This window comes from Phocoena phocoena, chromosome 13 (genome assembly GCF_963924675.1).
Source record: "Phocoena phocoena chromosome 13, mPhoPho1.1, whole genome shotgun sequence".
NCBI classification, from domain to species: domain Eukaryota; kingdom Metazoa; phylum Chordata; class Mammalia; order Artiodactyla; family Phocoenidae; genus Phocoena; species Phocoena phocoena.
Genome location: NC_089231.1, coordinates 85260960 through 85273519, shown reverse-complemented (window position 1 = coordinate 85273519; position 12560 = coordinate 85260960). Strand labels below are relative to the sequence as shown.

At 52.5% G+C, this 12560-nt stretch overlaps 1 protein-coding gene across 3 annotated transcripts in view; it reads right to left on the bottom strand.

Moving 5' to 3' along the window:
• The window catches only part of AACS (acetoacetyl-CoA synthetase), a 49320-nt gene extending 39924 nt beyond the window's left edge, over positions 1-9396 (bottom strand). For all 3 annotated transcript variants that reach the window (XM_065889411.1, XM_065889412.1, XM_065889413.1), the window contains exons 1-4: positions 9264-9396; positions 4677-4780; positions 2708-2828; positions 1980-2093 (exon numbers count right to left, since the gene is read on the bottom strand). In XM_065889411.1, coding sequence (XP_065745483.1) covers positions 1980-2093; positions 2708-2828; positions 4677-4780; positions 9264-9396 — 472 coding nt within the window. The remainder of the gene's footprint in view (positions 1-1979; positions 2094-2707; positions 2829-4676; positions 4781-9263) is intronic.
• Positions 9397-12560: the final 3164 nt, after the last annotated feature.

The following is a 12560-nucleotide window of genomic DNA, read 5'->3' as shown; positions in this document are numbered from 1 at the left end:
CTGATGCTCAAATAATCACAAAACCAAACAGGTAACTACCAATGACGCATCCTTTGAAGAATGAAAACGAGATGCCGACAGAGGGTCCAACAGGAGGGCCTGGCTCAGGGGCAACCAGGGGGCTTCCCTGAGTGAGGCCATCTGGGGACAGAGCTGGGGGCAGGCGGGGAGGAGGCCGGCTTCCCAACAAAGGCTCTGCCGGACCCTCTTAGGAGGACAGGGGCCGGGAGGGGAGTGCAGAGGCAGGAAGGAAGCAAGCGCACGGGGCCGCCGACCCGGCTGCAGGTTCTCATCCCCACCCTGGAGGCAGCGGGGGTCAGCGAGCCTCCGAGCAGGGGACGGACACCATCGATGCCACTGGGGTTGGTGCCACGAGTGAAGTCGTGTGGCCAGAGGACAGAGAAGCCCTCTTCTTTGGTTTAAGAATAAGATCTGATGCCTGATCCCGGAAGGAGCAATTTAAACTCTGACCCCATAAAAAAAAATAAAAATAAAAAATAAACTCTGACCCCAGCACTGCAGCAAAAAGCACACAGAACCCCAGCCAGACCCAGACTGGGAACCGCCTCTGGACACATGCGTCATTGTCACCAGCCCCTCCCGGGGTGCGTGTGGATGGGCAGGGCCGAGAAAGCCCACCTAACTTCTCTGCCCACGGGAGACTCTACATAACAAGCCCCTCAGCCTCTCTGCTGCCCTGTCTAAAGATGCAGAAACTCGAGGTCCAGGGAGGAGAAAGTCATCCAAACCCACAGGCCCAAAGGCAGCGCCAGGCACCGAGGGAAGGTCTCCTGACTCCAGGGAGTGGATGCTGCTAAACAAGTTCTCACCAGGAAGAACTAAGTGGAAGAAGCGCACTGAGTGAGGAGGCCCAGGTGGGGATCCCAAGGAACAGTGTGGCCTAGGGCCACCAGCCGGGCACCAGGAACCTCGGGCCCAGGCGCACGCTGCTGTATCAGATACACGCGGCACCCATCAACCCATCAAATACACGCGGCACCAAATAATTACAACCCATCGTCCAACGGACGTGTGATGAAGTGTCCTGGCTATCAAATTTCATGCCTCTCTAACTCTCAGGGAACTTCCTGGCGGCTGAGTGGTTAGGACTCTGCGCTTTCACTGCCGAGGACCCAAGTTCAGTCCCTGGTCGGGGAACGGAGATCCCACAAGTGGCTCGGCCAAAAAAAAGTGACTGTCTATTTATTACCTCCAGAGGCTGAGTATATCCACACACTTTCAGTTAACGACCTTATGAACTGAAATTGTCTATACTGTTTAAATCAACACCCGTTTTTTTTAATAAAGTCCTTTCCAAGTTTAAAAAAAAAAAATGATTAGTTTACTTTTCTCTTCTGGGCCTCAGTTTTTCATCTGGGAAACAAGCAGGCTGGTGGCACCTGCCCCTGGCGTCTGTGGGTCAGAGGAAACCAGTCTAGTGAGTCTCTCCACTGACAAAACTCCCTCTGCTGGGTTTTGGGGGTTAGGAATCAGTCTACAATCATCTCAGCACAGATGGCGAAAATCACAGAATGGAAACCAGCCCTCAGGAATTCCTCAGGAAAGCATCGAGTTGGAGGTGGGCAGACCCAGAAAATGCAGCAGCTTTTCCCGGCCCTGGAAGGGGTCCTGGCTTTGTCATCAAGGACCTGATGAGCTTTCTGGTTTGTGTTTAGTTTAAGGACCACATTTCATTAAAAAAAATAATAATTCATTAAAAAAATTATTATTAATAATAATGTAGACGTCTGTGAGCACTGGCTCAGGAGGACGTGCCCACATGGAGGCCGGGAGCCGGGGACCCTCACAGCCCAGCTCACTCTGGCTGGGCCGCACTTGCAACGATCGTCCCTCTTCGTCTGGTTTGTGCCGCACGTGTACACACGCGAAGCCGTGTGCATGCAATCTGACCCGACGCCACCTCACTCCTTCCAAGCCACTCCCCTGCCCCCACTGTGACAGGCACCAGAAGTACCCACCGACGACCCGGTCTCCTCTCCTCACGCCCATCTTCCTCATCGCCGCGGCGTACAAAGCCACCTGTCGCCGCAGCTCTTCAAAACTCACCTTCACGATCTCCTCCCTGCCTTCCCCTGGGAAGAGAAAAAGGACAGGTCATCCTCGGACCATCCTAAAAACAGAGGTTCTGAGTCACAGACACGGATGAAAACTCACACCTGTTCAAACACAGGTTAGACATACGCGCCCAGGAGACGCTACACAGGTGCAGGGAATGCAAACCAGATGCAGGTTTAATCGACGTTCCGGAAAAGAAACGCTTGGGAAAGGGCATCCTTGAGATGCACGCCCAGAATTTGCCATTTAAAGATTCTTTTTTTACTACTGGGAATGTTTTTATGAAGTGAAGAATCCTTTGATTTGGTTGTGGTTTTTTTACCATAATTTTCCAAGGGCTGGGGGAGGAGATGGGGAAATCAGGGTTTAGCGGGTACAGAGCTTCAGTGAAAAGGTTCCAGGGATCTACTGCACAACAATGTGAAGTACTTAACACCACTGAATTGTACACTTAGAAGTGGTTAAGATGGTAAAGTTAGTGTTTTGTGTTTTTCACCACACACACACAAAAAAAGGTGCCGAGCTATTGTTTGGAATCATATACTGCAGGTTCTGAGTGCTTCGGAGCCTCTCTGAACACGTGGCCCCGTCACGCTAAGAGAGGAAAATCCGCGTAGCTGTCGGGACTCACGTGCCACGTAAAGGGCCACTCCGTCATTTTCCCTGTGCTGCAGGAGGTTTTCCGCGTAGTTGAGGCGACTACCTTTGAACCACTCGGGGACGTCCGCAATCCCTTTGGACGTGTCCACGACCTACAGAGGACAACAGCAAACCAAGACACACACGTGCGTGAGAGCAACATCAGATGCAGAGAAGGCATTCCGCGTCACGGGAGGCCAGCTAACTCGCCAGCCCAAGGCATCACTAGATCGCTGTACAGACTGAACGCTGACCTGGCCCAAAGGCTTGAAACTGAGAACAGAAATGAATGCGATGTTGTGTACCTGACAGTTGCTGAGAGTAGATCTCAAGCATTCTCACCACAAAAAAAAAAAAAAGAAAAAGGTAACTGTGTGAGGTGACGGATGTGTCAGTCAACTTGGTACTCATTCCGCAAGGCATATGTATATCAAATCATTCACGTGTACACTTGAAATAGATACAATTATATGTATCAGGACTTCCCTGGTGGTGCAGTGGTTAAGACTCCGTGCTCCCTATGCAGGGGCCTCGGGTTCAATCTCAGGGAACTGGATCCCACACGCATGCCGCAACTAAGAGTTCGCATGCCGCAACCAAGGAGCATGCCTGCCGTTACTAAGACCCAGCGCAACCAAATAAAAAAAACAAATTAGATGTATCAATTATTCCTCACTAAAGTTAAAAAAAATTAATGCCAAGGGAAAACTCCGCCCCACTAGTTTAGTCTGTTAATTATTAAGCACCTACTTTATGAGTGATGCTGATGACAAAAGGACAGACGGACAGACACGGCAGCTACCACATGTTCCAGGGCTGACCAGAGCATGGAAACCAGGAGATCAAAGTACACGGCCCACCGGACACCCTGTCACAGTTTTTAGGAAGTTGGATCCGTGCCTCATCCATCAGGGCTGGAACCTTGGTTTCTTCTTCAGGTGAACCTTTCAGAATGGCTCACCCCATAATCAAACCAAACATACAACAGACTTCTTATTCCCTGGATATTTATTGAGGGAATAAATAAAAATCTCTAAAATCCAGGTAAATAACAAAACTACTGATAGTTTAAAAAACAATTACAGGGGGCTTCCCTGGTGATGCAGTGGTTGAGAATCCGTCTGCCAATGCAGAGGACACGGGTTCGAGCCCTGGTCCGGGAAGATCCCACATGCCGCGGAGCAACTAAGCCTGTTGCACCGCAACTACTGAGCCTGAGCTCTGGAGCCCGTGAGCCACAACTACTGAGCTCGCGTGCCACAACTACTGAAGCCCACATGCCTAGAGCCCGTGCTCTGCAACAAGAGAAGCCATGAGAAGCCCGCGCACCGCAACAAAGAGTAGTTCCCACTCGCTGCAACTAGAGAAAGCCTGCGCACAGCAATGAAGACCCAACGCAGCCAAAAATAAATAAATAAATAAATTTTAAAAAGAGAAAACAATTACAGTATGGGGACTTCCCTGGTGGTCCAGTGGTTGAGACTCCACACTTCCACGGCGGGGGGCCCAGGTTCCATCCCTGGTTGGGGAACTAAGATCCCGCAGGCCGCACAGTGCGGCCAAAAATAAATAAATAAAACAAATAAATTTTTAAAATGTGAATGTATGGAACATCACTGAACTGTACACTTTAAAATGGATAAAATGGTAAATTTTGTATTATGTGTATTTTACCGCAATTCTAAAAAATTTTAATAAAATACGGCGATGCCCTACTCTTTGGATCACTCAGATTCCCAGGACGAGGCGTGGGTCCACACGCATCGGGGGGCCCGGAGCCTGCAGAGTCCCCATGAGGTCCGTGACCCCAACACAGTTTCCTGCCAACTCTCTAGGGCAATGATTTTTCCCCACTGATGTGGGGATTTAGAAGAAGATATGATTTAGTCTTCCTCAAAATTAACACTTCGTTTTGGATCAGAACCACGAAAAGATAACGTGTAAGCACAGTCTCTACTTACCTCATCATACGTGCGTGAGAAGACAATTCCACTGAATTTCCAGAACTCTGCCCAGAAGTCCGGATATGACTCAACTGACCAATGATATAAGTCATCATAATTTTCTGAAACAAAAAAGAAGGAAAGAAAAGGCACATAACTCCTACAAATCTTAGGAGGAAAGTCTTGGTTCAGTGATAAGATGGATACACCTGAGGAGTTATGTGTGTCTGAGGGGTTCAAAGGCACCTGATGAGAGAGGGTCTTGGGAGCGCAGGGCATCTTAGTTTCTGTTAAAGCAAACCCACCACCGCTACTCCCCAAATGAATAAAAGTCACGAGGCGGTGATTTTATACCTTAACCAGCATGCCTAAAAACCATGGACTCTGGACCCAGAAGGCCTGGGTTCAAATCCTGGCTTGGCCATTTATTAGCTGTGAGGCCTCAGGCAATCTATGTAAGTGCTTTTTAAGTCACCTTGGTCCTCACGAATTGCAAAGAGCTCCAGCACCAAAAACCCCTCAGGGCTGACACGAGAGACGGCGCAGGGCCTCCCCCTGAAGACCTGGAAAGTCCATCATCACAAAGGGCGCCACCACAGCATCCGGGAGGGCGGAGGATGGAACCAGCCTGCCGACCCGGGGGGGCGAGCAGTCACAGCAGCATCTCAGCACCGCAAGGACCCCAGCGGACGGCGGAGGAGTGGCTGGGCTTTGAGCGGAAACTTTCCCACCGTCCACGACTCAGCCAAGGGATTGACACGATTCTCCAGTCGAGCAGGGGCTCCTGGGGCTTCTGCCCACACGTGTCCCCCGCCGTCCCCCCACCCAGCTCAGAGGCTGCGATCTGGAAGCCTGGGGGACGGACCACCGGCACGTTTAGTTCAGTCTGCGCGATGCTCAGGAACTGGGCTGACGTTAAATTCGGTTTCCAAATAAAGTGCAGGATTTCCGGCTTCTCCTGAGAAGACAGGACGTCTGGCCATGGAAGCTGGCCAACGAGTGTCGCCTCCTGGTATTTACGTCCCTGTGTCGTCCCCTCCCCCCGCTGAGCCCGACTGTTAAGGAAATGACCGAGTGCACCTTGTGAGGCTGGGTCACAAAGTCCTAAGGACACCGCAGCTCCCGCCTTGATCACTTGCTCTGCAGGAAGCCAGTGGCCATGTTGTGAGGACACTCAAGCAGTCCTAGGCGGCGTGAAACGGAGGCCTCCCGCCCACGACCAGCACTGACTCACTGCCACGTGAGCCGGCCCCTGGGAAGTGGGCCTCCAGCCCCAGCCCACGGGTGGATGCAGCCACGGGAGACCCAGAGCCAGAACCACCAGCTAAGCCACTCCCAGAAGCCTGGCCCGCGGAAACCGAGAAATACTAAACACTTACCGTCGTTTTACGTCACTAAGTCTTGGGGTGGTTTGCAACGCAGCAGTAGGAAGCTGGTGCCCTGTCACTGCACACGGTGACAGTCAGCTGGAGCAGCTCACAGCTGCCCCACCTGGCCCTTCACACCCACGCGAGAGGCAACCTAACCCGGCGGTGACGAGCACTGAGCCCAGCTCCACGGCTCACAGCTGCGAGATCTCAACCAGGACTCTGAGCTTCCACTTTCTCAGCTGGGAAACGAGATCAAAGCTGCAGCTACTTGGCCAGGTTACTGAGGATTAAGTGAGTTAATCCGTGTAAAGTTCCCGAATGGGGCCTGGCGTGCAGGAAGCGCTCGCTAAATATTAGCTGTTATTAATACCCCTGTCACCTGCCTGGTCTCCGCAGGCATCCGAGTTTGTAAGCCTCGCTTGCCACTTCACCTGCTCCTTCCTCTCCATCTGTGAGAATTCTGACCAGCCTACACCTTCAAGTCTCAGCTCAAGATCCTGCCAGCCCTCTTCAACAGCATCCCGATAGACCCGGAGCTCAGAAGGCGGACAGCACGCATCCCTACACCCGCTGCTCAGCGCTGCTACCTTTGCACGAGCCTTCTCCCCACAAGTACACCTGAGCTGCTGGAGAACAGAGACCAGGCCTTCTGTTTGTTGGCCAGCTCTGTCCCAGATGCTGGCACGCAGAGGCGAGTCACAGTTTGTGGTGTAAAGACACTTGAGGACTTCCCTGGCGGTCCAGTGGTTAAGACTCCACGCTTCCACTGCAGGGGGCACAGGCTCGATCCCCGGTCAGGGAAATAAGATCCCGTATGCTGCTCAGCCAAAAAAGATGCTCACAAATAAATGAACAGGCAAGACAGGCTGAAAGTCCAAATTACATGCACTTGGAGAGCAGAGGAAAGGAGAAAACGGTCAGAGAGAATAATCAGAGAGAAGGCAGCATTTGAGTTGGCTCTTAAAGCAAAGACCAAAACGTCCAGGGCCAGGCCCACGGAAAGGAGAGAAGCAGGGTGGGTTAACCATCAGTCGTGGGAGAGGAGGAAAAGAAAAACACCAAGGTCTAAGCCACCCCCAGACCAAGAGAGGAGCCCCACTCAGCCCAGCTGATGCCGTCACGTGAGCACAGAGACCCAGCAGCACGGGCCTTTGGGTTTTCAAAAGAAGTTGCAAATCTTACTTTTCCTATGCGGTCTTTCGGTGTGTGAGCCGCCCAAACTAAGTCTGCAGGCCCGACGTGGCCCGCAGGCTACCAGTCCCAGCCTTGAAGGGCAGAGAGGAGCTGGGCAGGCAGACGGGGAGCTACTGGTGCCTCTGCCAGTGTCTACTCAGCAAACCCCACAGGCCAGGTGCGGGTGGGCGCTCGGCCCAATCATCTGTCACCCAGTGATACGGGTCCTCTCATTATGCCCATTTTACAGGTGAGGAAACCAAGGCTCGGGAGATCGGGTGACTTCCTTCTGACCACACAGCTAGTAAGTGGTGGAGCCACTTCAAAATCCCGGCAGTCAGATTACAGCTCAGTCTCCCGGACCTCACAGGATGGCCCTTCTGTGAAATCGTTCTGTAAAGCAGCAGGGGGAACAGCTGGCGGAGGAAAGAGAGACGGAACCACGGCACGGTAACACAGAAGAATGCAGTTCCACTCCTGGCTCTTCTTAGGAATCAAGTCTGTCCCCCAGGGAATTCCCTGGTGGCCCAGTGGTTAGGACTCCGTGCTCTCACTGCCGAGGGCCTGGGTTCAATCCCTGGTCGGGGAACTAAGATGCCACAAGCCGCGCGGCGTGGCAAAAAAAAAAAAAGGTCTATCCCCCAATCCAGCACACATTACCAGCTACTACCTGAAAGAAGGCCTGGTGAGTAATAAGCCACACCTGTCTACAGGGGTTCACTGTCCAGGGGGCAGGAGGGCGGGAGAGGGATGCAGCTGGGCTAGCCAAGGGAAGGGGCTCCGTGGAGGCTATGACACCCACCATGCTGTGGAGGACTTGGAAGCCGCCAGGCGGCAGAGTTTGCAAATCCTCAGTCAACAAGGAGCCACTGTAAGCCCTGGAGCCCAGGCGTGACAAAGTCAGGCCTGTGCATCAAGGCTGCTCTGGCAGAGCCCGCACGCAGGCGGCACTGAAGGGCAGAGGGAGGAAAAGCAGGAAGCAGGGAAACCAGCCAGTTCAGGGCAGAGGAAACGAGGGCCCCAGGGGAGATGCTGACGCTGGGCTGGAAAGGGGACGATGTAAGAAGTCAGACGGCCCACACCTCCATTTCTGTGAGGCTCCCTGAGAACTGCGATGCCACCAACAGAAACACAGGGGTCCCTGCAGCCAGCGGAGGGGGCCCGAAGGGGAGGGAAAGGGCCATAATGAGTTGCAAACCCCTGAGGCGGGGAGGGTGAAGAAGGTAGGTAGACCAGCCAGGTGGATGCGGGGGAAAGCGTCTCATCCGGAAAAGGGCCTCCTCGCCCAGGTCCACACCCAGCCAGGTGGCTCCCGAGGCCAGGGCGGCAGCTGGAAGGGGGGCCCTTGACTAGGTCCGGTTCGGGGCTGGGAGTGTAAACACGTGAGGGGACGGAGTTCGGCCCCAATCCCAGAGGCAGACTCCTACCTGACCACCCTTCTCCCCAGTGCCCAGGATCCATGCTGGCCTCTAGCAGGGTCAGCCTGGGGAGGGGATGAGGGGGCAGCACGAGGTACTGTTGGCTGACAAGTGACTCCCCACCAACAGAAGGGAAGAGCTAAAAGCCAGAAAGGCCCTGGGTCGGGGAGGAAGCCCCCAAGGCTCGAGGGCAGGACCCCAGGGAGCACACCTCACAGGTAGGAACGCCTAGCAAGGGACCTCTCAGTCCACAGGGGTTCCAAGACCAGATGGGGAACAGTCTCAGGGAGATGGATGCTGCAGTGAAGAGGGGACCGGCTCCCTGAAAGCAGAGGAGGTGACAACCCGCACAGACAAGGGGGCAAAACCGCAGTCAGAAGATGTCCCACCCCTGGGGAGGGGCCCCCCCGTCCAGCGGCTCGTCCAACCCCCAGAGGAGGGAGACTGGAAATCAGGAGACCATTCCAACAACTAGAAGGGACCCTGACACCAACGCCCTGGAAAAGGGGGCGCCCGGGACCCCAGGAGGAGGGTCCCTCTGTCAGGTGGTCCCTCGGACCCCCAAGGGGGGGCGCCCGATTTCTGGAAGCTCCTGGCCCCGGGAGGTGGCCGGGGAGCCCCCAGGACGCGCGCCCCGCACTCACCCAGCGCCAGGCCGTAGGCAGCGCCCACGACCGCCCGGAAGCGGTCCATCTGCGTGTTCTTCTTGCTGTCAGGCTCCCACATCACCTGGCACTCCAGGATCTCCTCCCGCCCACCCCGCGGCTCCTTGGACATGGCTGCGACGGGGACGACCGGCGGAAAAGCCGGGGCTGCGCGGTGATGGGGACCGGGCCGCGGGACACGGGGCTGAGCGGAGCGGCCGACGTGGAGCAACTTTAAGAGGAGATGCAGCCCTAACGCGACTCTCAGCAAGCCCCGCCCCCGAAGGTCCCGCCGTTCAGCTGTCCGGCCCCGCCCCGAATGTAACCCTCCGCGGGCGCCGCGCCTCGCAAAGGAGTGCTGCCGCCGCCCGGACTAGAGCCTGAGCCCGCCGACCCGGTGGGGCTGCGCAGGCGCGTTGGGCCCGGGCTCCCCGACCTCACCTGGAGAGCGAAGGGGTTAAAGCAGCGCCGGAAGGCAAGAGCCAGAAGCCGCAGGCTCGTTCATGTGTTCATTCATTCACGATTGATTTATTCTTCCTGCCCTTATTTACCGAGCGCCTGCTGGGTACCGGACACTGTGAGGGCTTTGCAGATACAACACAGAGCGAGGCAAAATTCCTGCCCTCTGTCAACAAGAGATAAGGGGTGGGGGACAGGTGTGGGGAGAAGCGGAGTCAATCAACAAATATTATACATTATATATACGTCATACATAGTATAATATATACAATAAAAAACAGTATACCAAGGAGTATCATAATATACATAATAGAGTAATATGTAGATTATCACTCATATAATAAAAGGTGATAAGTGCTATGAAAAATCAGGGGAGGGTAGAAAACATGGGAAGAGTGTTTCTATTTTAAAAAGGTTGTCAGGGAAAGTCCCATTAAAAAGGGTACTTCTATCAATAACTTGAAGAAGGAGTGAGCTATTCAGTATCTGGGAGAAAAGTTTCCAGGCAGAGGGAACAGCAGGTGCTAGGGTCCTGAGGCAGGAGAGTGTTGGACTTGGTTAGTGAACTAGCAGGGAGGCCAATGTCTTTCCCTAGAGAGACCTAGAGTAGAGAACAAGGTCAATAAAGGAAGAGGTGGAAGCTCAGGTGCGTCCTGGAGACCGTTGAAGACTTTGGTGTTACACAAGGTGACATGAGAGCATTGGAAGGTGGTGAGCAGAAGGACAAGCTCTGACTACAGCTGTCATAGGAATCCCTCCAGCTGCTGTGTTGAGAATAGCCTTCAGGAAGTAAGGACATAAGCAGGGGGGCTGGTTACGATGATGTTGCAAGAGATGATGGTGGCTGTGGAGATGGAGAGAAAAATGGGATGGGATGTATTTTGAAGTTTTATTTACTGTAATCTTACTGCACGCTGGCACTGTGCTAGGGACCTTCCCATACTCCTCGTCGTTCCTTATTCTAACAGCAACCCAATCAGCTTCCCCCAATAACAGTTTTTTGCAGTGTTGGAGTTTTAGGAAGCCACCCCCTACCTCCACCACTTAATCCTAAATAGTGTCCATCTCCCAGTCACGACAAAGAAACATAGATTCTAACTTAAGACAGGGTGCTTCCAGAATATCCCCCTCCCCTGACCTCCAAGTTCTGGACCAATTCTAGCTCTGTCTGCAAGTCATCTCCTTTGTGAAAGCATGAGTCCATCTCAACCCAGAAGAAGACTCATCTGCGAGGGATTCATGTATGTATGTTCATCCCTTTAACACTGGAATGCACATTCCACGGGAGTAAAACCCTGTCTAACTGGTCACCACAAGGTCCCCAGAGCCCGATCCATAGTAGGTTTCTTTCTCCCCACCTGCCCTGCCCTAGGACCCTCCCAAACATGCGTGTGCAACTTCTTTCCAACATGGATTACAGCCCAGACGCTTATACGACGACCTTACCATCACATATTATGGGGTGGTGTCCCCTCCTTTTTGACCCCCAAGGAGCTTTTCTGTGCATGTGCAATGTCTCCCTTGCCCCAAGGATCAGAGATGTATGACCTCTTGATCTTTTAACAGGATTTAGTCCCACTCCATCCCTGCCATAAAAATGTCCAATGTCCGGTTATTTACCCTATTTCTCTTACTGGTTTTTATATCGAGGTGCAGATCTCAAAATATAGACAGGAGTCCAGTCATAAATATGTAGTCCTAGAGTCTGTTTATCTCTTGCTTCAGCAAATGTAAACAGGGGGCTGGTGATGAATGTCTGGCCTGGAGCCCATCTTCTTCTCCCCTCAGGAAGTGTGAACAGGAGGCCAGTTGTAAACGTCTAGCCTGGAGCCCGTCTACCTCCTGCCTCAGTGTGATCTCCTGTGGAAGTGCCAAATAAGTACTTTTCCATGATTTCGTTCAGAACCGAAAGCTTTCATGGATATGTTGAATTTGACGTACACTTTGATGAAGGGCAAATACATATAAAAGAAATGAAAGGTGGGTGAATATTTTCTGTGGCATACAGAGGCATGAGCTGAGGCATGGGAAAATGCAAGGCTCATTTGGTTACAAAAAGCATGAGTAGGAGAATGGGATGAAATGTTATCAGTGGTTTTCACATAAAACCTGTTTTTTGATAAATTGGTAAATCTGGCCAATTCTGCTAACCCAGTGATTGCTTATTTGGCACATTGGCATTTGGCAAATTGGTTTTGGATGAATTGGACCACTTCTGGTATCAACTGACATAGACATTTGTTCTTAGTTCAACTGTCATCCCCTCCATTAGGCCCTCCGCAGCCAGCCAACAGTTAGATACACCTTCCTTCCCCTTCCCCAAGCTACAAGTATTTCGCTCTGCTTCCTTCATAGTCTAAGTCTAAATCATTCTGATTATTAATCTCTTTACTTTTTTCTATTCTGTCTTCTCCCACCGCCATGAAATTCCATGAAAGCAGGGTCCCTTCTCCTTGTGGTGGCACATGGCAGGCAGGAAATATGTGTCACGTGAATGCAAATGTCCCCTACAGCTCACTGATCTCTACCACTTGATAAATGGAATATTTATAAATGGAATATTTCCTGCCATATCAATAAACAAAGGATGTCACAGTCACCAAAGATTGCAACCCTCTAATGTGAGCCCGTGAGCCCTGAGGAAACTCAGGATGTGAAAATACAGGATACTGGCCCCAGAGAGCTGAAGTGCATCTCAAAGGAATGATTTACAGTGAGCCCAGACTCTTGCATCTTCCCATACATAGAAAAGCCCTAAATCCCTTAACTTGAGACGTCTGGTTTTCTTTAATTAACAAGAATCTTTTGACATTCCCGGCTACCCGCCCTTTGTTGCAA